The sequence below is a fragment of the Oncorhynchus gorbuscha genome, unplaced genomic scaffold (assembly GCF_021184085.1).
Source record: "Oncorhynchus gorbuscha isolate QuinsamMale2020 ecotype Even-year unplaced genomic scaffold, OgorEven_v1.0 Un_scaffold_1793, whole genome shotgun sequence".
Classification (NCBI taxonomy): Eukaryota; Metazoa; Chordata; class Actinopteri; order Salmoniformes; family Salmonidae; genus Oncorhynchus; species Oncorhynchus gorbuscha.
The window spans coordinates 65,492-92,322 of NW_025746473.1; the positions used below are offsets into that span (position 1 = coordinate 65,492).

Sequence of the window (26,831 nt, forward strand, 5' to 3'; positions counted from 1 at the left end):
GTAGAATAGGTCTGTACAGCATTACCTGCATTCCCACCTGTACAGTTACTAGGGAGTAGAATAGGACTGTACAGCCTTACCTGCATCCCCACCTGTACAGTTACTAGAGAGTAGAATAGGACTGTACAGCCTTACCTGCATCCCCACCTGTACAGTTACTAGAGAGTAGAATAGGACTGTACAGCCTTACCTGCATCCCCACCTGTACAGTTACTAGAGAGTAGAATAGGACTGTACAGCCTTACCCGCATCCCCACATGTACAGTTACTAGAGAGTAGAATAGGACTGTACAGCCTTACCTGCATTCCCACCTGTACAGTTACTAGGGAGTAGAATAGGACTGTACAGCCTTACCTGCATTCCCACCTGTACAGTTACTAGAGAGTAGAATAGAACTGTACAGCCTTACCTGCATCCCCACCTGTACAGTTACTAGAGAGTAGAATAGGACTGTACAGCCTTACCTGCATCCCCACCTGTACAGTTACTAGAGAGTAGAATAGGACTGTACAGCCTTACCCGCATCCCCACATGTACAGTTACTAGAGAGTAGAATAGGACTGTACAGCCCTTACCCGCATCCCCACCTGTACAGTTACTAGAGAGTAGAATAGGACTGTACAGCCTTACCCGCATCCCCACCTGTACAGTTACTAGAGAGTAGAATAGGACTGTACAGCCTTACCCGCATCCCCACCTGTACAGTTACTAGAGAGTAGAATAGGACTGTACAGCCTTACCCGCATCCCCACCTGTACAGTTACTAGAGAGTAGAATAGGACTGTACAGCCTTACCCGCATCCCCACCTGTACAGTTACTAGAGAGTAGAATAGGACTGTACAGCCTTACCCGCATTCCCACCTGTACAGTTACTAGAGAGTAGAATAGGACTGTACAGCCTTACCTGCATCCCCACCTGTACAGTTACTAGAGAGTAGAATAGGACTGTACAGCCTTACCTGCATTCCCACCTGTACAGTTACTAGAGAGTAGAATAGGACTGTACAGCCTTACCTGCATTCCCACCTGTACAGTTACTAGAGAGTAGAATAGGACTGTACAGCCTTACCCGCATCCCCACCTGTACAGTTACTAGAGAGTAGAATAGGACTGTACAGCCTTACCTGCATTCCCACCTGTACAGTTACTAGAGAGTAGAATAGGACTGTACAGCCTTACCTGCATCCCCACCTGTACAGTTACTAGAGAGTAGAATAGGACTGTACAGCCTTACCTGCATTCCCACCTGTACAGTTACTAGAGAGTAGAATAGGACTGTACAGCCTTACCTGCATTCCCACCTGTACAGTTACTAGAGAGTAGAATAGGACTGTACAGCCTTACCTGCATTCCCACCTGTACAGTTACTAGAGAGTAGAATAGGACTGTACAGCCTTACCTGCATCCCCACCTGTACAGTTACTAGAGAGTAGAATAGGACTGTACAGCCTTACCTGCATTCCCACCTGTACAGTTACTAGAGAGTAGAATAGGACTGTACAGCCTTACCTGCATTCCCACCTGTACAGTTACTAGAGAGTAGAATAGGACTGTACAGCCTTACCTGCATCCCCACCTGTACAGTTACTAGAGAGTAGAATAGGACTGTACAGCCTTACCTGCATCCCCACATGTACAGTTACTAGAGAGTAGAATAGGACTGTACAGCCTTACCTGCATCCCCACCTGTACAGTTACTAGAGAGTAGAATAGGACTGTACAGCATTACCTGCATTCCCACCTGTACAGTTACTAGAGAGTAGAATAGGACTGTACAGCATTACCTGCATTCCCACCTGTACAGTAATGCAAATTAATTACTTAAAAATGATACAATGTGATTTTCTGGATTATTCTTTTAGATTCCGTCTCTCACAGTTGAAGTGTATCTATGATAAAAAATGACAGACCTCTACATGCTTTGTAAGTAGGGAAACCTGACAAATCGGCAGTGTATCAAATACTTGTTCTCCCCACTGTAGGTAGCCTACCCGCACTGTATCTGTGAGCTGCTGGCTACAGTGCACGGGACAAGAGCACATTTTCTATTTCACACAACAGTTTTGTTAAACCATCAGTAGAGTTGAAAATGCGCTGGAAACCATTGGGAATAAATAAACAACAAAAGTTATTTATTTGTCACGCAAAGCCTTTAATCTGCAATGAGTCTGTTTGATAGAAACATTTCTGGTGGGAAAATGTATATATTGTTTTATGCAGATTTGATAATATTCACATGAAAATCTGTCGCAAATTGCACGGAAATTTAGCTACTAAGGTGGATATCGATCCAACACCTGCTGCTTATTCAAACCAGCCCACTGGGCACAGACGTCAGTTCAACATCTAGTTTCTATTTACATTTCTTTGAGTCGTCAACTAAAGTGAATTTAACATTAAATCAACACAAAATGTCACTTGTCATTGGATTTAGGTTGCAAGTTCAGTGAATAACCTTATATTGATGCTTTTTACAAATCCAATCAGTTTTCTACATTGATCAAACATCACATGGAGTCATTTTCATTTCATATCATTGATCTAACATCACATGGATTTATTTAGTTGAAATGACGTGGAAACAACATTTATTCATACAGTGGGAGGCTTGGGTCAATCCGTGAGCGAGTCAGTGAATATTTTCATGTCATTAAATCATCAGTGGGCCACGATGAAAATGTCAACAATGGAGCAAATGCATCACATCCAAATATCACTTGATTATCTGTAGTGCTGGAGGAATGACACACCCAGACAAACACACACAGTCAGATAAACACACACAGTCAGATAAACACACACAGTCAGATAAACACACACAGTCAGATAAACACAGAGTTTAAAAAAGGACCATTTAAACAGTTGGAATCTGATCTACTCTATATTCAAGCTGACATAACTCCATATACACTTCATGTTTTCTAATAGAAACAAACAAATATATGTTTGAGTATACTTTGTACAATTCAATTTCATATGGTTTCAACAGGTAAACACATGGTCAGTCAACAATATAAGATAATGGGAGCACTGTGTATGTCCCCTGATGAATTTTAAGTCAATGAGATGTGAAATATCAATTTACACACTAGAAGTAATTATTATACATGTGTGGATTTTCATATGACTTTTAAGTGACTGTGATGAGTAATATGTCTTCCCACAGTCTGAGCATTTGTAAGGCTTCTCCCCTGAGTGCAGTCTCATGTGTTCTTTCAGCTTTCCTAACCGGTTAAAACGCTTTCCACACTGGGAACAGTGGTAAGGTTTCTCCCCTGTGTGTATTCGCTCATGGGCTTTCAGGCTTCCTAACTGGCTAAAACTCTTTCCACACTGGGAGCAATGGAAAGGCTTCTCCCCTGTGTGTATTCGCTCATGAGATCTCATGTTTCCTAACTGGTTAAAACTCTTTCCACACTGGGAGCAATGGTGTGGCTTCGACCCTGTGTGTGTCCTCTGATGTCTGTTCAGGCTTCCTAACTTGGTAAACCTAGTTCCACACTGGGAGCAGTGGTAAGGCTTCTCCCCTGTGTGTATTCGCTCATGAGATTTCATGTTTCCTAACTTGTTAAAACTCTTTCCACACTCTGCGCAATTGAAAAGCTTCTCCCCTGTGTGTATTCGCTCATGAACTTTCAGCTTTCCTAACTGGTTAAAACTCTTTCCACACTGTGCGCAATTGTGTGGCTTCTCTCCTGGTTGTGTCCTCTCATGTCTTTTCAGGCTTCCTAACTTGGTAAAACTCTTTCCAATCTGGGAGCAGAGATGTTGTCTTGCTGGTTTGGAAGTCCCTGGTTCCGCAGAGTTTGGTTTTCCTCCTGCCAAAGACAGTGTTTATTTAAAGAGAGACATGAATGAAATCTCCACATGATAAAACTGCCTTATGAGGTTTAATCAGATCCCTCAATAGCCCAAGGCCAGTTTTCAAACATTTCATAATTTAAAACAAATGTTGTAGAGCATCCTGGTAACTACTGATATGTTTACATGACTTATTTTGAATTCTGTTTTATGACGTCACTGGGTTCCAACCGAGCAGGTGGTTCTAAATTCAACCTTCAGTTAACTAAACAGTTCTAGGACACTGAAGACACTGAAGACACAGACATCGCTAGATTCCTATCAAGCAGGTGGTTGTAAATATATAACCTTCATAGCTGTATGATACAGGATGTGACCTACATATAAAAAGTCATTTAAAGTGGAAGTCCAAAACTTGTTTTTACGTCGAAGACACAAAGCACATCAGTAACATCTCCCCGTTGTTGAAAGGGTTGATACAGAATGTGACCTACACACTTCCTTAAACATAAAATAAGAAATAAAGGGAAGTTCACACATATCTAACATTTTGACTTTCATTAATGTCACGATATTTTGGGTAAAGTAAAAAAAGAATGTGAAATATTTTGGGAAGATTAAAAATATAACTATGTAAAGTGTTGGTCCCATGTTTCATGAGCTGAAACAAAATATCCCCGAATTTTTCCACATGAATGAAAGGTTATTTACCTTAAATTTGATGTACACATTTGTTTACATCCGTTAGTGAACATTTCTCCATTTGCCAAGATAATCCATCTGACAGGTGTGGCATTTCAAGAACCTGATTAAACAGCATGCTCATTACACAGGTACACCTTGCGCTGGGGCCAATAAAAGGCCACTCTAAAATGTGCTGTTTTGTCATACAATGCAACAGATGTCTCAGAGGGAGGGAGCGTGCTGACTGCAGGAATGTCCACTGGAACTGTTGCCAGGGATTTTAATGTACAGCACCAATCAAAAGTTTGGACTCACCTACACATTCAAGGGTTTTTCATTATTTTTACTATTTTCTACATTGTGGAATAATAGTGAAGACATCAAGACTAGGAAAAAACAATATGGAATCATGTAGTAACCAAAAAGTGTTAAACAAATCTAAATATATATTAGATTATTCAAAGTAGCCACCCTTTGCCTTGATGACAGCTTGGCATTCTCTCAACCAGCTTCACCTAGAATGCTTTTCCAACAGTCTTGTAGGAGTTCTCACATATACTGAGCATTTGTTGGCTGCTTTTCCTTCACTCTGCGGTCCAACTCATCCCAAACCATCTCAATTGGGTTGAGGTCGAGTGATTGTGGAGGCCAGGTCATCTTATGCAGCGCTCTATTACTCTTCTTCTGGGTCAAATAGCCCTTACTCAGTGTGGAGGTGTGTTGGATCATTGTCCTGTTGAAAAACAAATGATAGGCCCACTAAGTCCAAACCAGATGGGATGGCGTATCGCTGCAGAATGCCGTGGTAGCCATGCTGGTTAAATGTGCATTGAATTCTAAATAAATCACAGACAGTGTGACCAGCAAGGTACCCCCACTCCATCTCCTCCTCCATGCTTCACGGTGGGAACCACACATGCGGAGATCATCCGTTCACCTACTCTGCGTGTCAAAGACATGGTGGTTGGAACCAAGAATTTGGACTCATCAGAACAAAGGACAGATTTCCACTGGGCTAATGTCCATTGCTCATGTTTCTTGGCCCAAGCAAGTCCCTTCCTATTGGTGTCTTTTAGTAGAGATCATCCGTTCACCTACTCTGTGTCTCACAAAGAACCCGAAAATCTTAAATTTGGACAAAGGACAGATCTAATGTCCATTGCTCGTGTTTCTTGGCCCAAGCAAGTCTCTTCTTCTTATTGGTGTCCTTGAGTAGTGGTTTCTTCGCATAAATTCAACATTGAAGGCCTGATTCACACAGTTTCCTCTGAACATGTTGATGTCTGTTACTTCTACTCAGTGAAGCAGTTATTTGAGCTGCAATTTGAATAATGAACTTATCCTCTGCAGCAGAGGTCTCAGAGGGAGTTTGCAATTGGCATGCTGACTGCAGGAATATCCACTGGAGCAGTTTCCAGAGAATTGAATGTTTATCTCTCTACCATAAGCTTAGGCAGAAATGAACACTCAATTAATTATAGAGAATTTGGCATCCAACCGGCTTCACAACCGCAGACCACGGTTGACAGCTCAGGACCTCCACATTGTCTTAGACCTGCCACCCAGACAGCTTCATTGGCTGGGCTGGTCTTGGCTCCCCAGCGGGTCGGCCTGTCTTCCAAGTGGGTGGGTGTTCCCTTGCCCAGTAATGTCAAGTACATAGGCTGAATGAATTTATTTACAATGACTTGACTTACTGACTGATTTCCTTATATGAACTGTAACTCGTTGAAATTGTTACATGTTGCGTTTCTACTTTTGTACCAGACAAACGTTTGGACTCATTCCAATGTTTTTCTTAATTTTTTACTTATTTTCTACATTATTATTCTACAATGAAGACATCAAAACTATGAAATAACACATGTAGTAACTAAATATATATTTTATATTTGGAGATTCTTCAAAGTAGCCTCCCTTTTGCCTTGATGACAGCTTTGCACACTCTTGGCATTCACTCGGCCATCTTCATGAGGTCAAATCAAATGTTAAACATGTTTAGCAGATGTTATTGCGGCTTAATGCTTGTTTCTCTACAGTGTAGTAATAACTAACAAGTAATATCTAACAATTTCACAACAATACACACACATCTAAAGTAAAGGAATGGAATTAATAATATATAAATATTTGGACGAGTGATGTCAGAGCGGCATAGACTAAGATACAGTAGAATAGTATAGAATACAGTATGTACATATGAGATGAGTAATGCATAGACTAAGATACAGTAGAATAGTATAGAATACAGTATGTACATATGAGATGAGTAATGCATAGACTAAGATACAGTAGAATAGTATAGAATACAGTATGTACATATGAGATGAGTAATGCATAGACTAAGATACTGTAGAATAGTATAGAATACAGTATGTACATATGAGATGAGTAATGCATAGACTAAAATACAGTAGAATAGTATAGAATACAGTATATACATATGAGATGAGTAATGCATAGACTAAAATACAGTAGAATAGTATAGAATACAGTATATACATATGAGATGAGTAATGCATAGACTAAGATACTGTAGAATAGTATAGAATACAGTATGTACATATGAGATGAGTAATGCATAGACTAAAATACAGTAGAATAGTATAGAATACAGTATATACATATGAGATGAGTAATGCATAGACTAAAATACAGTAGAATAGTATAGAATACAGTATATACATATGAGATGAGTAATGCATAGACTAAGATACAGTAGAATAGTATAGAATACAGTATGTACACATGAGATGAGTAATGCATAGACTAAAATACAGTAGAATAGTATAGAATACAGTATGTACATATGAGATGAGTAATGCATAGACTAAGATACAGTAGAATAGTATAGAATACAGTATATACATATGAGATGAGTAATGCATAGACTAAGATACAGTAGAATAGTATAGAATACAGTATGTACATATGAGATGAGTAATGCATAGACTAAGATACAGTAGAATAGTATAGAATACAGTATATACATATGAGATGAGTAATGCATAGACTAAGATACAGTAGAATAGTATAGAATACAGTATATACATATGAGATGAGTAATGCATAGACTAAGATACAGTAGAATAGTATAGAATACAGTATATACATATGAGATGAGTAATGCCAGATATGTAAACATTATTAAAGTGACTAGTGTTTCATTCCTTAAAGTGGCCAGTGATTCCTAGTCTATGATAGATATTAATAGTCTATGTATGTATGCCTATAGGGCAGCAGCCTCTAATGTTAGTGATGGCTGTTTAACATTCTGATGGCCTTGAGATAGAAGCTGTTTAACAGTCTGATGGCCTTGAGATAGAAGCTGTTTAACAGTCTGAAGGCCTTGAGATAGAAGCTGTTTAACATTCTGATGGCCTTGAGATAGAAGCTGTTTAACAGTCTGATGGCCTTGAGATAGAAGCTGTTTAACAGTCTGAAGGCCTTGAGATAGAAGCTGTTTAACAGTCTGATGGCCTTGAGATAGAAGCTGTTTAACAGTCTGATGGCCTTGAGATAGAAGCTGTTTAACAGTCTGAAGGCCTTGAGATAGAAGCTGTTTAACAGTCTGAAGGCCTTGAGATAGAAGCTGTTTAACAGTCTGATGGCCTTGAGATAGAAGCTGTTTAACAGTCTGATGGCCTTGAGATAGAAGCTGTTTAACAGTCTGAAGGCCTTGAGATAGAAGCTGTTTAACAGTCTGATGGCCTTGAGATAGAAGCTGTTTAACAGTCTGATGGCCTTGAGATAGAAGCTGTTTAACAGTCTGAAGGCCTTGAGATAGAAGCTGTTTAACAGTCTGATGGCCTTGAGATAGAAGCTGTTTAACAGTCTGAAGGCCTTGAGATAGAAGCTGTTTAACATTCTGATGGCCTTGAGATAGAAGCTGTTTAACAGTCTGAAGGCCTTGAGATAGAAGCTGTTTAACAGTCTGATGGCCTTGAGATAGAAGCTGTTTAACATTCTGATGGCCTTGAGATAGAAGCTGTTTTTCAGTCTGATGGCCTTGAGATAGAAGCTGTTTAACAGTCTGATGGCCTTGAGATAGAAGCTGTTTAACAGTCTGAAGGCCTTGAGATAGAAGCTGTTTAACAGTCTGATGGCCTTGAGATAGAAGCTGTTTAACAGTCTGATGGCCTTGAGATAGAAGCTGTTTAACATTCTGATGGCCTTGAGATAGAAGCTGTTTAACAGTCTGATGGCCTTGAGATAGAAGCTGTTTAACATTCTGATGGCCTTGAGATAGAAGCTGTTTTTCAGTCTGATGGCCTTGAGATAGAAGCTGTTTAACATTCTGATGGCCTTGAGATAGAAGCTGTTTTTCAGTCTGATGGCCTTGAGATAGAAGCTGTTTAACAGTCTGATGGCCTTGAGATAGAAGCTGTTTTTCAGTCTCTCGGTCCCAGCTTTGATGCACCTGTTCTGACCTCGCCTTCTGGATGATAGTGGGGTGAACAGGTAAGTGGCTCGGGCGGTTGTTGTCCTTGATGATCTTTTTGGCCTTCCTACGACATCGGGTGCTGTAGGTGTCCTGGAGGGCAGGTAGTTTGCCCCCGGTGATGTGTTGGGCAGACCACACCACCCTCTGGAGAGCCTTGCGGTTGCGGGCGGTGCCATACCAGCCCGACAGGATGCTCTCAATTGTGCATCTGTAAAGGTTTGTGAGGGTTTAAGGTGCTGTTGTGCCTTCTTCACCACACTGTCTGTGTGGGTGGACCATTTCAGATTGTCAGTGATGTGTAGGCTGAGGAACTTAAAGCTTTCCACCTTCTCCACTGCGGTCCCATCGATATGGATGGGGGCGTGCTCCCTCTGCTGTTTTCTGAAGTCCACAATCAGCTGTTTTGTTGACGTTGGGTGTGAGGTTAATTTCCTGGCACCACACTCCCAGGGCCCTCACCTTCTCCCTGTAGGCTGCCTCGTCATTGTTGGTAATCAGGCCCACTACTGTTGTGTCGTCTGCAAACTTGATGATTGAGTTCATGGGTGAACAGGGAGTACAGGAGGGGACTGAGCACGCATCCTTATGGGGCCACAGTGATGAGGATCAGCGAAGTGGAGGTGTTGTTTCCTACCTTCACCACCTGGGGGCGGCCCGTCAGGAAGTCCAGGACCCAGTTGCACAAGGCGGGGTTCAGACCCAGGCTTAATGATGAGCTTGAAGGGTACTATGGTGTTGAATGCTGAGCTACAGTCAATGAACAGTATTCTTACATAGGTATTCCTCTTGTCCAGATGGGCCAGGGCAGTGTGCAGTGTGATGGTGATTGCATCGTCTGTGGATCTATCTATTGGTGCGGTAAGCAAATTGAAATGGGTCTAGGATGTCAGGTAGAGGTGATATGATCCTCGACTAGTCTCTCAAAGCTCTTCGTGACGACAGAAGTGAGTGCTACAGGACAATAGTTTCCTTTGATTTCTTGGGTATGGGAACAATGGTGGACATCGTGAAGCATGTGTTGAATATGTTCAGCCAGTTGCTAAATGACTTAAATGTAATGTAAATGTAAATGTAATATGTCCGTAGACACACCGGCCAGCTGGTCTGCACATGCTCTGAGGATGCGGCTTGGGATGCCGTCTGAGCCGACAGCTTTGCAAAGGTTAAGACGCTTAAATGTCTTACTCATGTCAGCCACGGAGAAAGAGATCTCCACAGTCCTTGGTAGCGGGTCGCGTCGGTGGCACTGTGTTATCCTCATAGCGGGTGAAGAAGGTGTTTAGCTTGTCTGGGAAGCAAGACGCCGGTATCCGCGACGTGGCTGGTTTTCCCTTTGTAGTCCGTGATTGTCTGTAGACCCTGCCAGATACGTCTCGTGTCTGAGCCGTTGAATTGTGACTCCACTTTGTCTCTATACTGACGTTTTGCCTGTTTGATTGCCTTACAGAGGGAATAACTACACTATGCCATGTTTCCTTGAAAAGGAGTATGCTACAATCCCCAATGTCTCTCTGGAAGGGAATCCTCACCATGAGATCGTCAACTTTACTATCCAGAGACTGAACATCTGCAAGCAATATACTCAGAAGAGGTGGGTGGTGTGGGTGCCTCCTGAGTCAGACTAGAAGCCCACTCAGAGTACCTCTCTTCCACAAGTAATATAGTCAGAAGAGGTGGGTGGTGTGGGTGCCTCCTGAGTCAGACTAGAAGCCCCCTCAGAGTACCTCTCTTCCACAAGTAATATAGTCAGAAGAGGTGGGTGGTGTGGGTGCCTCCTGAGTCAGACTAGAAGCCCACTCAGAGTACCTCTCTTCCACAAGTAATATAGTCAGAAGAGGTGGGTGGTGTGGGTGCCTCCTGAGTCAGACTAGAAGCCCCCTCAGAGTACCTCTCTTCCACAAGTAATATAGTCAGAAGAGGTGGGTGGTGTGGGTGCCTCCTGAGTCAGACTAGAAGCCCACACGGAGTACCTCTCTTCCACAAGTAATATAGTCAGAAGAGGTGGGTGGTGTGGGTGCCTCCTGAGTCAGACTAGAAGCCACTCAGAGTATCTCTCTTCCACCTGCATGTTTTTGGATCAGCCTCTGGAATCAGTTAAATTGGGGGCTACGAACAAAGGATCAGATTCAGGACAGTTGAATTCCTGGTCGTAATGCTGGTGAGTTACCAGTGACTCTGATATCCAAAAGTTCATCCCGTCTGTATGTAACACAACAATAATTATGGGCTAATAATGTTTAAAAAAATAACACATCCCCAAAAAATAAATATAGTGTAAAGTTTCCTAAGAGCTAAAAACACGGCGGCCCTATCCGTCATTTCCCCTGGAATGCATTTCAATCATCAAACAGGTGTGAAGACATCCACTATGAAATAACACAAACGGAATTATGTAGTAATAAATAAAAAAAGTGTTAAACAAATCTGTTCAGAGGAGACTGTTCAGAGGAGACTGTTCAGAGGAGACTGTTCAGAGGAGACTGTTCAGAGGAGACTGTTCAGAGGAGACTGCGTGAATCAGGCCTTCATGGTCGTATTGCTGCACAGAAACCACTACTAAAGGACAGCAATAAGAAGAAGAGACTTGCTTGGGCCAAGAAACACAAGCATTGGACATTAGACCGGTGGATATCTGTCCTTGGGTCTGATGAGTCCAAATGTGAGATTTTTGGAGAGAGCTGCATCAGATGACCGGGCCTCCACAAATCAACCGGCCTCAACCCAATTAAATTTTTACGTTTTTTAATGTATCCGTTATTTTACCAGGTAAGTTGACTGAGAACACATTCTCATTTGCAGCAACAACCTGGGGAATAGTTACAGGGGAGAGGAGGGGGATGAATGAGCCAATTGTAAACTGGGGATTATTAGGTGACCGTGATGGTTTGATGGCCAGATTGGGAATTTAGCCAGGACACCGGGGTTAACACCCCTACTCTTACGATAAGTGCCATGGGATCTTTAATGACCGCAGAGAGTCAGGACACCCGTTTAACGGTGTCCTGACAATTGAGATGGTTTTGGATGAGTTGGATGGCAGAGTGTAGGAAAATCAGCCAACAAGTGCCCAGCATATGTGGGAACTCCTCCTAAAATCGACTGAGACTCCAGTCACCCAAGTTATAGACTGTTTTCTTTGCTACCCCACGGCAAGCGGTACTGGAGCGCCAAGTCTAGGACCAAAAGGCTCCTCAACAGCTTCTACCCCAAAGCCATTAGACTGCTAAACAATTCATACAAATACCCACCAGACAATTTACATTTAACTGCACTGTTGGTTAAGGGCTTGTAAGTAAGCATTTCACGGTAAAGTCTACACTTGTTGTATTCGGCGCATGTGGCAAATAAAGTTTTGGTTTGAAGACTGTTGGAAAATAATTCCAGGTGAAGCTGGTTGAGAGAATGCCAAGAGTCTGCAAAGCTGTATTTGTATTAGTCTGGGACAGCCCTACTGGGAACAGATACCAGTGGGAAGATCTATTGTATTTGTTCAAACTAAACTACAGCACTTACTTTGATGTGTCAAATCTGATCCTTCCTTCTCTTCTCCTCCTCTCACAGTTCCACTCAGCCCCGTTGTTTTCCTGCAGTCCACCAGCAGCACAGACAACCTCTTCATACCCAGCAGTAAGGGGCTACCGGGAGAGGCATGACACGGGGACTCTGGGAGGGAGGAAGGGCTAGCTTTGTCCTGGTAACGATAAAGAGGGGACACAGACACATATCATGATGGATGCTGATGTCACTGTTGACATATAGTGCTTTACCCAGCCCCCATAGAGCAAGCTGTACCATCTGGTGTTCTGATCTGGAGAGACTCTTCTCTGCCTCGTCAGCATCAGGATGTTGTTGAGGCTCCCCAGAGGATCCAGGATAGTCATGTCTCTCTCCTGTGTGAACGAGAACATCAAACAGATGGTGAACTTATGATCTACTATTGCAATCAATGAAATTGGTGCCTTTTGTGTCCCTTTGATATTTTAAGTAGAAATGATGCACCAACATTGAATTTAAAAAAATAATAATTTAAAAGCCTGTTAGATGAGGGGAACTTTAATATAGACCACATGGAGAATGAGAATTCAATACATCGAAATCCCATAACATATGTACCAAAGGCAGATTGCCCCTTCAACAATTCCTACAGTATTGAACAACATATTCAAGAGGAGATCTTCAGCAGAATGGCCCTTTAAAACCACACATTAGTTCAACAACTGGGTAGTTTGTGGCCCTGTTTTTAAGACAGTACTCACTGGTGGAAATCGGAACTTCAGTCTCCTCCTTTTTTATTGAGATATCCTCCTCTTCCTCTTTTAATCCAAAAGGTTCTTCCTCTTCTTTCACTACATTCTCTTCTTTCAATGTTATGGCATCTTCATCTTTTTTGATTCTGAAAGCTTCTACCTCCTTTTCTTCCACTCTGACAACATCTTTCCCATCTTCCTCTTTAACTGTAATATCTTCCTCTTCTTCTTTCAATGTGATAGCCTCCTCTTCCTCTCTTTTCATCCTGAAAGCTTCTTCCTCTCCTTTCACCAGAGCTTCTTTCTCCGTCGAGCTTAGTGAGCTCATGTTCCGAGCGATTAGCCTCGTGCCGTATCAAATCACGTTTAAATGAACTAGTAGAAACGTAAACACGTAAACAGAATTATGTTCTAAACACCAAGAGTAATATACACATCAATGTTTTAGGTTCGCTAGCAAACCACCGCGGTGGGTGAATCAGAAAGCCCTTTGTCGCTGTTGAAGACGCTTCCAGTTCCGTCCACTAGATTATACGTCACGCAAGAAGCATCACGTGAAAGACTCACATCAGCCTCCTGCTGACTGGAGTGGGTAACGCAGATTGGAAACGTATTAATTACAATGTTTATTCTGGCAAGCAATACCATAAGTAGTCATTTAAAAAACAACCAGATGTTGTTTTCTCTTACTTCTCACAGCCAATACTTTACTCCAGGGCTGACCTGCCCATTAGACAGGATTAGGTGGCATATTCAAGCTAAATTGACCAAGGCTCATCGCTAACAACACATAATAACACCTCACATAATGCTGCCCAAAAACAATGAAATCTTCTCTCACCCAGTGGCATATGGGCTATTTAGGTGAGTGTTGATGTTGCCACATGAAGCAGTGCCCACTTTGCAAAAGGCAACATGGACAGATAGGATTCTACCTGTGTAGAGAAAGATGCCCCTTTGCCCTTGATTGTCTAGCCCGGCTGATTTGTAGGGGTCCAGATTTTGCAGCTCTTTCAGAACATCAGCTATCTGGATTTGGGTAAAGGAGAAATGGTGGGGGCTTTGGCGGGTTGCTGTGGAGGGTGCCGGGCAGTTGACCGGGGTAGGGGTAGCCAAGTGGAAAGCATGGCCAGCCGTAAATGCTTATTGAAATTCTCAATTATAGTGGATTTATCAGTGGTGACAGTGTTTCCTAGCCTCAGAGTAGTGGGTAGCTGGGAGGAGGTGCTCTTAATTCTCCATGGACTTTACAGTGTCCCAGAACTAGGTGACCAGATACGTATTTTCCACCATAATTTGCAAATAAATTCATTAAAAATCCTACAATGTGATTTTCTGGATTTTTTTTCTCATTTTATCTGTCATAGTTGAAGTGTACCTATGATGAAAATTACAGGCCTCTCTCATCTTTTTATGTGGGAGAACTTGCACAATTGGTGGCTGACTAAATACTTTTTTGCCCACTGTATGTTGTCCATGCCCAGGGCGCCTCTCCAGGAAACTGTTGGATGTCTTATTATTATTATTATTATTATTATATTATTCTTGCAATTGCCAATCAAAAAGGGGTCTTGGCTGTACCTAGCTGTACCTGGCTGTACCTAGCTGTGCCTGGCTGTACCTGTCTGTACCTAGCTGTACCTGGCTGTACCTAGCTGTACCTGGCTGTACCTAGCTGTACCTGGCTGTACCTGGCTGTAACTGGCTGTACCTGGCTGTACCTGGCTGTAACTGACTGTACCTGGCTGTACCTAGCTGTAACTGGCTGTACCTATCTGTACCTAGCTGTACCTGGCTGTACCTGGCTGTACCTGGCTGTACCTGGCTGTAACTGACTGTACCTGGCTGTACCTAGCTGTACCTGGCTGTACCTGGCTGTACCTGGCTGTAACTGACTGTACCTGGCTGTACCTAGCTGTACCTACCTGTACCTAGCTGTACCTGGCTGTACCTGGCTGTACCTACCTGTACCTGGCTGTACCTAGCTGTACCTGGCTGTACCTACCTGTACCTGGCTGTACCTAGCTGTACCTAGCTGTACCTACCTGTACCTGGCTGTACCTAGCTGTACCTAGCTGTACCTGGCTGTAATTGGCTGTACCTAGCTGTACCTAGCTGTACCTGACTGTACCTAGCTGTATCTGGCTGTACCTGGCTGTACCTGTGCCAACTGACATGCAAGAGTTTGCGATACAGCCTGGATTCGAACCAGGGTTGTCTGTATTGAGGCCTCTGGCGCTGAGATGCAGTGGCGTACCACCGCTGTGCCACTCGAGAGCCCATACTGTTCTTGTATGCATTTCTTCTTCTTTCTAGTGGCAGCCCATAGGTACAATAAAATATAAAATACGAAATTAGAATATGAAAACTACCTGTTAAAAAAAATGGGAATCCAATGGGAATTTTCCTTGAGGGTTCTACGTCTGTGTATATGAAGGTATTATTTGCAAGACGTAAGAGAAAACATATCTTGTGTTTGAAAAATGACCTTTTTTTTTACTAATGTAAACAATGTTGTAAATATTTTTCCAAACTGCGTTACCCACTCCAGTCAGTCAGCAGGTTTTTCTGGTGACGCTTCATGCGTGACGTATAATGGACTGGACGGGACACTTCTTCAGGAACAACAACACGGCTACTCTTTCAACCAGTTTTTTTTTTAGCTTGCTAGCTAACTTAAAACCGAAGCATTTGATGCGCTTTACACCATGTTTTATTTACATTCGCGAATCGCAGTGTTTCAAACACAATTCTGTTTACGTATATCTACTGTAAACTTTAACCAAATTTGCAAACTTGTTAAGATTGATACTGAGCCTAGCACTAGGCTAGTCGCTAATGCTAACTAACATCCCTGACCATGAGCTCACTAAACTTCTCCAACCCTTGGTAAAGAAGAGGAGATCTACTGGATGGAGAAAGAAGCTCTGGGGCTGAACATTGTCGTGAAAGAAGAAGAAGAAGAAGAGGGTGTTACAGTGAAAGAAGAGAAATCTCCGTTTGGAGGGGATAGAGGCTGTCATAGTGGAAGAGGAGGAGGTAGAAGCTTTCAGAATGAAAGAGGAGGCTGTTATAGGGAAAGAAGAGGAGGAGATCTCCATTCTGCACCATATGGTTTACTGGTGATCTCCATTCTGCACCATATGGTTTAACAGTGATCTCCATTCTGCACCATATGGTTTAATGGTGATCTCCATTCAGTCACTCTGTTAGATGTGACCAGACTAGTAAAGCCACTCTGTTAGATGTGACCAGACAAGTAAAGTCACTCTGTTAGATGTGACCAGACTAGTAAAGTCACTCTGTTAGATGTGACCAGACTAGTAAAGTCACTCTGTTAGATGTGACCAGACTAGTAAAGCCACTCTGTTAGATGTGACCAGACTAGTAAAGTCACTCTGTTAGATGTGACCAGACTATTAAAGTCACTCTGTTAGATGTGACCAGACTAGTAAAGCCACTATGTTAGATGTGACCAGACTAGTAAAGTCACTCTGTTAGATGTGACCAGACTAGTAAAGTCACTCTGTTAGATGTGACCAGACTAGTAAAGTCACTCTGTTAGATGTGACCAGACTAGTAAAGCCACTCTGTTAGATGTGACCAGACTAGTAAAGTCACTCTGTTAAATGTGACCAGACTAGTAAAGCCACTCTGTTAGATGTGACCAGACTAGTAAAGTCACTCTGTTAAATGTGACCAGACTAGTAAAGTCACTCTGTTAGATGTGACCAGACTAGTAAAGTCACTCTGTTAGATGTGACCAGACTAGTAAAGTCACTCTGTTAAATGTGACCAGACTAGTAAAGTCACTCTGTTAGATGTGACCAGACTAGTAAAGTCACTCTGTTAGATGTGACCAGACTCGTAAAGTCACTCTGTTAGATGTGACCAGACTAGTAAAGTCACTCTGTTAGATGTGACCAGACTAGTAAAGTCACTCTGTTAGATGTGACCAGACTAGTAAAGCCACTCTGTGAGATGTGACCAGACTAGTAAAGCCACTCTGTTAGATGTGACCAGACAAGTAAAGTCACTCTGTTAGATGTGACCAGACTATTAAAGTCACTCTGTTAGATGTGACCAGACTAGTAAAGTCACTCTGTTAAATGTGACCAGACTAGTAAAGTCACTCTGTTAGATGTGACCAGACTAGTAAAGTCACTCTGTTAGATGTGACCAGACTAGTAAAGTCACTCTGTTAGATGTGACCAGACTACTAGCGTCCCACCTCGACAACAACCAGTGAATTGCAGGGCGCCAAATTCAAAACAACAGAAATCCCATAATTAAAATTCCTCAAACATACAAGTATTATACACCATTTTAAAGATCCACTTCTTGTAAATCCAGCCGTATTGTCCTGTTTCAAATAGGCTTTACGGCGAAAGCACACCAACCGATTATGTTAGGTCAGCGCCTAGTCACAGATAACCATACAGCCATTTTCCAGCCATGGAGAGGGCTCATAAAAGTCAGAAATAGCGATTAAATTAATCACTAACCTTTGGTGATCTTCATCAGATGGCACTCACAGGACTTCATGTTACACAATAAATGTGTGTTTTGTTCGATAAAGTTCATCTTTATGTCCAAAATCCTCATTTGAAATATTTGTCATGTTCAGAAATGCATTGTCTCAAACAAACATCCGGTGAAAGTGCAGAGAGCCACATCAATTAACAGAAATACTCATCATAAACATGGATAAAAGATACAAGTGTTAAAGATACGAATACAGATAAACTTCTCATTAATATAATGTGTTAATGTAATGCTGTGTCAGATTTGAAAAATGCTTTACGGCAAAAGCACACTTTGCGATTATGTTAGGTCAGCTCATAGCCACAGAGAACCATACAGCCATTTTCCAACCAAGGAGAGTGTCACAAAAGTCAGAAATAGCGACTAAAATTAATCACTTACCTTTGATGATCTTCATCTGGTGGCACTCCCAGGTCTCCATGTTAGACAATAAATGTTCATCTTTATGTCCAAATACCTCCAATAATATTTCAACCGGACAAAAGCTTTGTCAATAGGAAAGGAGCGTTCACGATCAGGCGCATGGCTGATGAATGGACATTTCCACAGAGCACTTTCAATCAGAGGACAATATCCCTCATTTTTCAGAGTAAAAGCCTGAAACCATGCATAAAGACTGGTCACATGTAGAAGAACCCATAGAGCTTGTGAACTGGGTCCTAAGTCTTTGTATGGTGGATAGGCTTCCAATGGAAAAACAGCCTTTCAAAATAATAGTACTTCCTGGCTGGATTCTCCTCAGGTTTTCACCTGCCATATCAGTTCTGTTATACTCAAAGACATGATTTTAACAGTTTTGGATACTTTAGAGTGGAAATATGCTTGGGGTCATTGTCCGTTTGGAAGACCCATTTGCAACTAAGCTTTTAACTTCCTGACTTATGTCTTGAGATGTTGCTTCAATATATCCACATAATTTTCCTCCCTCATGTAGCCATCTATTTTGTGAAGTGCACCAGTCTCTCCTGCAGCAAAGCACCCCCACAACATGATGCTGCCACGCCCGTGCTTCACGGGAGCCACCTAGAAAAACTACAAATTCTAGCTCATTTTTCCCAAAACAAGCCTGACACTCTTTCTAATAATATGACTGTTGGCATCTACTGGAAGCCCCAGGAACTGCAATCTGGGAGGTATTCCATTTGATATTCCCATAGAAAGTCATTATAAAAATATATAAATACTTGGGTTGGATTCTCCTCAGGTTTTCGCCGTATCAGTTCTGTTATACTTACAGTTTTGGAAACGTTAGAGTGGAAGATTTAGGCAGTTTAATTTGGGCTTTTCATCCAAAATTCCGAATGCTGCCCCCTACCCTAGTGAAGTTAAAGCCACTCTGTGTACCTCCCTGGTTAGGTTGCAGACGCATGCCAGATCTCATCTTACAACGTCTGAATAGGTATTTAACAGATCAGCTAACCACATCGTATGATATTGCATTCCGATGCCCTACTGCACAGTTAAAGACGTAACACGCAACCATTGGTTGATGCAATGCAACATCTGCACGTCAAGTCGGTCAGGAACTCCACCAAGATCTGTATGATGTCATCATACTATTCATTTACAGCCCCTCTGTCAGATATAAATCATCAGAGTGGGAAACCAACTGACATGGAAACAATGGAGCAAATGTATCACTATCAGAGGGGTATATTATGACATCATATAGAACTACTCAGACATTCCAAATCAAGCTTCATCTGTAAAATGTGACCATATAATTTATTTTACAGCCACTCTGTCAGATATAAATCATCAGAGTGGGCCACCAACTGAAATGGGTATGGGGAGAAACACCTCTGGTAGTGGGGTTACTAGGAGTCTGGAAGGTTACCGTTGTGGCTTGTTCCAGCAATGCATTGAAGGGTTCCCGCCAAGGTACGGAGGCCCTCCACAACGTTAAGAAGTAACTTCTTGTGTCTTCCAATGGTGGCTCCTTGGAGGGAAACAATGGAGCAAAATGCATCACATCCAAATAGATTATCTGTAGTGCTGGAGGAATGACACACTCCGATAAACACACAAACACACACATAGCCAGAGTTTAAAAATTATAATTTAATCACAGAGCAGTCTACATTAACACGGGCGTACTGTATATTTAAACTGAAATACTCCATATTCTCAATTCATGTTTTTCTAATAAAAACATACAAATCTATTTTTTGTACAGTTCGATTTCATATGGCATAATCAAAAAACACATTCTTTGTAAAAAAATATATATAAGACAATGGGAGCACTGTAAGTTCTCTGATGATGTGATGTGAAATATCAATTTACAGGTCCTGGGAGCATTGGAAGGCTTATCTCCTGTGTGTGTCCTCATGTCTTTTCAGGTTCGCTAGCGAGGAAAATGTCTTTCTACACTGGGAGCAGTGGTAAGGCTTCTCCCCTGTGTGCAATCTCTTATGTTCTTTCAGGTGACTTAACTGGGCAAAACTCTTTCCACACTGAGAGCAGTGGTAAGGCTTCTCTCCGGTGTGTGTTCTTTGATGACGTTTCAGGTGACCTAACTGTGTAAAACGCTTTGCACACTGGGAGCAGTGGTATGGCTTTTCCCCTGTATGTATTCTCTCATGTTCTTTCAGGTCCCTTGACTGGTTAAAACTCTTTCCACACTGGGAGCAGTGGTGTGGCTTTTTTCCTGTATGTATTCTCTCGTGATCTTTCAGGTCCCTTGACTGGTTAAAACTCTTTCCACACTGGGAGCAGTGGTATGGCTTTTCTCCTGTATGTATTCTCTCGTGCATTTTCAGTGACCCTATCCGGGTAAAACTCTTTCCACACTGGGAGCAGTGATGAGGTGTATTTCCTGTGTGTGTCCTCTTGTGTCTTTTCAGGCTCGCTGACAAGGAAAAGTTCTTTCCACACTGGGAGCATTGGAAAGGTTTATCGCCTGTGTGCGTCTTCTCATGTATTTTCAGGCATCCTGATGAGGAAAATCTCTTTACACACAAGGAACAGGGGTAAGGCTTGTCTCCTGTATGTATTCTCTCATGCATTTTCAGGGACCCTATCTGGGTAAAACTCTTTGCACACTGGGAGCAGTGGTAAGGTTTATCACCTGTGTGTGTCCTCTCGTGTCTTTTCATGTTCCCTAACTGGGTAAAACTCTTCGCACACTGGGAGCAGTGGTATGGTCTTGCTGGTTTGGCCGTTTCTTCCTCTGGTTCCTCAGAGTCTGGTCTTTCTCCTGCCATAAACAAACAAAGTGTTTATTTAATCATAGAGACATGAATGAAACTTCCACATGATTCCACATATTTATTCCACATTTTTAATCCAAATCAGATCCATTTTACAGTGTGGCTTTAGAGGAATTCTGGTAACTAGCATTAACGCAATGACTGGAAGTCTACAGGTACAGTAGCATATGCTAAGGTACCTGTATTCCCAATCTGGCCCTCATACCATCATGGTCACCTAATCATCCCCAGTCTACAATTGGCTCATTCATCCCCCATCCTCTCCCCTGAAACTATTCCCCATTTCGTTGGTTTCAATGAGAATGTGTTCTCAGTCAACTTACCTGGTAAAATAAGGGTTAAATAAAATAAGGGTTAAATAAAATAAGGGCTAAATAAAATAAGGGTTAAATAAAATAAGGGTTAAATAAAATAACGGCTAAATAAAATAAGAGTTAAATAAAAGAAAGAGGGAAAAACACATCCAGTCATTTCACTAACACTAGTTATCATTGGCTCACAAAACAACCTCTTAAGTTCCTTCCTACTGCACACAGACACCATAACAATGGTATCCAGGACTGACAGAAAATCAGAATCTCACGGTGTTCCGACATTAAATAACAACACATTCAATGTAGAACTTCACTAGAATGTCCATACAGGGGGATTCCTCACTAAGTGTCATCCTTCTACAGTAGAATGTCCATACAGGGGGATTCCTCACTACGTGTCATCCTTCTACAGTAGAATGTCCATACAGGGGGATTCGTCACGACATGTCATCCTTCTACAGTAGAATGTCCATACAGGGGGATTCCTCACTACATGTCTTTTTTTTTTTTTTTTTTTTTAAACCTTTATTTAACTAGGCAATTCAGTTAAGAACAAATTCTCATTTTCAATGACGGCCTAGGAACAGTGGGTTAACTGCCTGTTCAGGGGCAGAACGACAGATTTGTACCTGGTCAGCTTGGGGGTTTGAACTTGCAACCTTCCGGTTACTGGTCCAACGCTCTAACCACTAGGCTACCCTGCCGCCCCATGCTTCTACAGTAGAATGCCCATACAGGGGGATTCGTCACTACATGTCATGCTTCTACAGTAGAATGCCCATACAGGGGGAGATGAGATGATAATGTAGTAATACAGAGCCTGTTCTTCTATATGGAGATGAGATGATAATGTAGCAATACAGAGCCTGTTCTTCTATTTACAGCTGTTATGGAGATGATAATGTAGCAATACAGAGCTTGTTCTTCTATATGGAGATGAGATGATAATGTAGCAATACAGAGCCTGTTCTTCTATATGGAGATGAGATGATAATGAAGCAATAGAGAGCCTGTTCTTCTATTTACAGCTGTTATGGAGATGATAATGTAGCAATACAGAGCCTGTTCTTCTATTTACAGCTGTTATGGAGATGATAATGTAGCAATACAGATTTACAGCTGTTATGGAGATGATAATGTAGCAATACAGAGCCTGTTCTTCTATTTACAGCTGTTATGGAGATGATAATGTAGCAATACAGAGCCTGTTCTTCTATTTACATCTGTTATGGAGATGAGATGATAATGGAGCCTGTTCTTCCATTTACAGCCAAATTGAATTGCCTTGAGTTTTGTGTTTTTACAGTCTTGTAAAGACAGGGGTGTTTACCGGGACAGGCAATGTGACATGCATCACTTTATTAACAATTTATCAGCGCTGGTTAATAAAGTAGCTGCTGCTTCCCACACGGATCGGATCTGGATCCAACCAGGTCTATACGGAACCGAGACACAAATTTGATTTGTTCACAGGTTATGGACACAGATTGAACATCCTTTGTTTTGGTTTTCTGAAAAAATGGAGGAATTTCTTTTACATTAATTTATTAGTTAACGTTAAAGAATTGGGCGAAGTTTATATGGTCCCCTTTCAAACAGCTTAAATTATACCACATTCTGGTCAGCAATTGCGTTTAATATCGCCATCGATTCGCTGCAACTGAGCAAGAGACATTCAACCTTTGACCTTGTTGTTGCGATCGTTGTAAATGGTAAATAATTAGTCAATATTTAGCTTATTTAAACTGTTATTCACGGTACATACATCTTTATGTGCACCCAATATCCTTATTCATTTGGGTTTCAACACCTGAGGAAGTGGAAACTCAAATCACATTAGCTAGATCTCTAAATAATAATACTACTCCTCACAGGCCCATGGGCCGTTGGCCATGTCACCTTCATAATATATAAATCACATTAGCTAGATCTCTAAATAATAAAACTACTCCTCACAGGCCCATGGGGCGCCGGCCATGTCACCTTCATAATATATACATCACATTAGCTAGATCCATGTCACCTTCATAATATATACATCACATTAGCTAGATCCATGTCACCTTCATAATATATAAATCACATTAGCTAGATCCATGTCACCTTCATAATATATAAATCACATTAGCTAGATCCATGTCACCTTCATAATATATAAATCACATTAGCTAGATCCATGTCACCTTCATAATATATAAATCACATTAGCTAGATCCATGTCACCTTCATAATATATAAATCACATTAGCTAGATCTCTAAATATTAATACTACTCCTAACAGGGCCATGGGCCGTTGGCCATGACACCTTCATAATATATAAATCACATTAGCTAGATTGCTACCTCTAAATAATAATACTACTCCTAACAGGCCCATGGGGCGCCGGCCATGTCACCTTCATAATATATTTTTTGTAAGCGTCAATTTTGACCATCCCACCCAACTATAAAACCAACCTGGAAGGGTTTCATAACGGTAATGACAAGAGGGTTTCGTAACGGTAACGACAAGAGGGTTTCGTAACGGTAACGACAAGAGGGTTTCGTAACGGTAACGACAAGAGGGTTTCGTAACGGTAACGACAAGAGGGTTTCGTAACGGTAACGACAAGAGGGTTTCGTAACGGTAACGACAAGAGGGTTTCGTAACGGTAACGACAAGAGGGTTTCGTAACGGTAACGACAAGAGGGTTTCGTAACGGTAACGACAAGAGGGTTTCGTAACGGTAACGACAAGAGGGTTTCGTAACGGTAACGACAAGAGGGTTTCGTAACGGTAACGACAAGAGGGTTTCGTAACGGTAACGACAAGAGGGTTTCGTAACGGTAACGACAAGAGGGTTTCGTAACGGTAACGACAAGAGGGTTTCGTAACGATAACGACAAGAGGGTTTCGTAACGGTAACGACAAGAGGGTTTCGTAACGGTAACGACAAGAGGGTTTCGTAACGGTAACGACAAGAGGGTTTCGTAACGGTAACGACAAGAGGGTTTCGTAACGGTAACGACAAGAGGGTTTCGTAACGGTAACGACAAGAGGGTTTCGTAACGGTAACGACAAGAGGGTTTCGTAACGGTAACGACAAGAGGGTTTCGTAACGGTAACGACAAGAGGGTTTCGTAACGGTAATGATAAGCTGGTTTCAAAAATGAGCGTTGCATAGATTGCCTTCAAAAAACTGTACTAGAGATTCGGTAACCCAATACATCATCAGACTGTGTCATTTGTTGACACCAATTTCATAATAATAAAATCACTGATCTTAATGATGACCCCTCTTATGTAAGTATTGTAATACCACGCATGTATTCAGATCCAGTCATCGTGGAGGTACTCAGATCCAAAGTCATCGTGGAGGTACTCAGACCCAGAGTCATCGTGGAGGTACTCAGACCCAGAGTCATCGTGGAGGTACTCAGACCCAGAGTCATCGTGGAGGTACTCAGATCCAGAGTCACCGTGGAGGTACTCAGACCCAGAGTCATCGTGGAGGTACTCAGACCCAGAGTCATCGTGGAGGTACTCAGATCCAGAGTCACCGTGGAGGTACTCAGATCCAGAGTCACCGTGGAGGTACTCAGATCCAGAGTCATTGTGGAGGTACTCAGATCCAGAGTCATCGTGGAGGTACTCATAATAATAATAATAATTATAATAATATAATAATAATATATGCCATTTAGCAGACGCTTTTATCCAAAGCGACTTACAGTCATGTGTGCATACATTCTACGTATGGGTGGTCCCGGGGATCGAACCCACTACCCTGGCGTTACAAGCGCCATGCTCTACCAACTGAGCTACAGAAGGACCACCCATACTCAGACCCAGAGTCATCGTGAAGGTACTGAGTACCTTCATCGTGAAGGTACTCAGATCCAGAGTCATCGTGGAGGTACTCAGATCCAGAGTCATCGTGGAGGTACTCAGATCCAGAGTCATCGTGGAGGTACTCAGATCCAGAGTCATCGTGGAGGTACTAAGATCCAGAGTCATCGTGGAGGTACTCAGACCCAGAGTCATCGTGGAGGTACTCAGACCCAGAGTCATCGTGGAGGTACTCAGATCCAGTCATCGTGGAGGTACTCAGATCCAGAGTCATCGTGGAGGTACTAAGATCCAGAGTCATCGTGGAGGTACTCAGACCCAGAGTCATCGTGGAGGTACTCAGATCCAGAGTCATCGTGGAGGTACTCAGATCCAGAGTCATCGTGGAGGTACTCAGATCCAGAGTCATCGTGGAGGTACTCAGACCCAGAGTCATCGTGGAGGTACTCAGATCCAGTCATCGTGGAGGTACTCAGATCCAGAGTCATCGTGGAGGTACTCAGATCCAGAGTCATCGTGGAGGTACTCAGATCCAGAGTCATTGTGGAGGTACTCAGATCCAGAGTCATCGTGGAGGTACTCAGATCCAGAGTCATTGTGGAGAAGAAACTAGTCTGTGGGCGTGGCGTTTGGACCGGAGCAAGGACATTGGGTAGCCGTCTTGGGTTGCCGATAGTTCATTAGCCTCTGCTGCTCTCTTGGTGTGGTGCAGGTGAAGTACCCCTCTACTGCTCTCTTGGTGTGGTGCAGGTGAAGTACCCCTCTACTGCTCTCTTGGTGTGGTGCAGGTGAAGTACCCCTCTACTGCTCTCTTGGTGTGGTGCAGGTGAAGTACCCCTCTACTGCTCTCTTGGTGTGGTGCAGGTGAAGTACCCCTCTACTGCTCTCTTGGTGTGGTGCAGGTGAAGTACCCCTCTGCTGCTCTCTTGGTGTGGTGCAAGGTGAAGTACTCCTCTACTGCTCTCTTGGTGTGGTGCAGCTGAAGTACCCCTCTACTGCTCTCTTGGTGTGGTGCAGGTGAAGTACCCCTCTACTGATCTCTTGGTGTGGTGCAGGTGAAGTACCCCTCTACTGCTCTCTTGGTGTGGTGCAGGTGAAGTACCCCTCTACTGCTCTCTTGGTGTGGTGCAGGTGAAGTACCCCTCTACTGCTCTCTTGGTGTGGTGCAGGTGAAGTACCCCTCTACTGCTCTCTTGGTGTGGTGCAGGTGAAGTACCCCTCTACTGCTCTCTTGGTGTGGTGCAGGTGAAGTACCCCTCTGCTGCTGTCTTGGTGTGGTGCAGGTGAAGTACCCCTCTACTGCTCTCTTGGTGTGGTGCAGGTGAAGTACCCCTCTACTGCTCTCTTGGTGTGGTGCAGGTGAAGTACCCCTGCTGCTCTCTTGGTGTGGTGCAGGTGAAGTACCCCTCTACTGCTCTCTTGGTGTGGTGCAGGTGAAGTACCCCTCTGCTGCTGTCTTGGTGTGGTGCAGGTGAAGTACCCCTCTACTGCTCTCTTGGTGTGGTGCAGGTGAAGTACCCCTCTACTGCTCTCTTGGTGTGGTGCAGGTGAAGTACCCCTCTGCTGCTCTCTTGGTGTGGTGCAGGTGAAGTACCCCTCTACTGCTCTCTTGGTGTGGTGCAGGTGAAGTACCCTCTACTGCTCTCTTGGTGTGGTGCAGGTGAAGAACCAGCATGGAGCCCTAGAGATGTGTTATTGACTGTGACTATGGAACCCTAGAGATGTGTTATTGACTGTGACTATGGAACCCTA

The 26,831-nt window shown here is 42.8% G+C and overlaps 1 protein-coding gene across 1 annotated transcript; it reads right to left on the reverse strand.

Moving 5' to 3' along the window:
- Nucleotides 1–2,187: 2,187 nt before the first annotated feature.
- On the reverse strand, nt 2,188–13,673 carry LOC124024223 (zinc finger protein 569-like). Its single transcript, XM_046338216.1, has 4 exons — nt 13,188–13,673; nt 12,724–12,821; nt 12,445–12,622; nt 2,188–3,820 (listed from the first exon to the last, which is right to left on the reverse strand). Exons 1-4 carry the CDS (start codon nt 13,504–13,506, stop codon nt 3,084–3,086), a joined length of 1,332 nt encoding a protein of 443 aa, XP_046194172.1. The 5' UTR covers nt 13,507–13,673; the 3' UTR covers nt 2,188–3,083.
- Between the last annotated feature and the right edge of the window lie 13,158 nt (nt 13,674–26,831).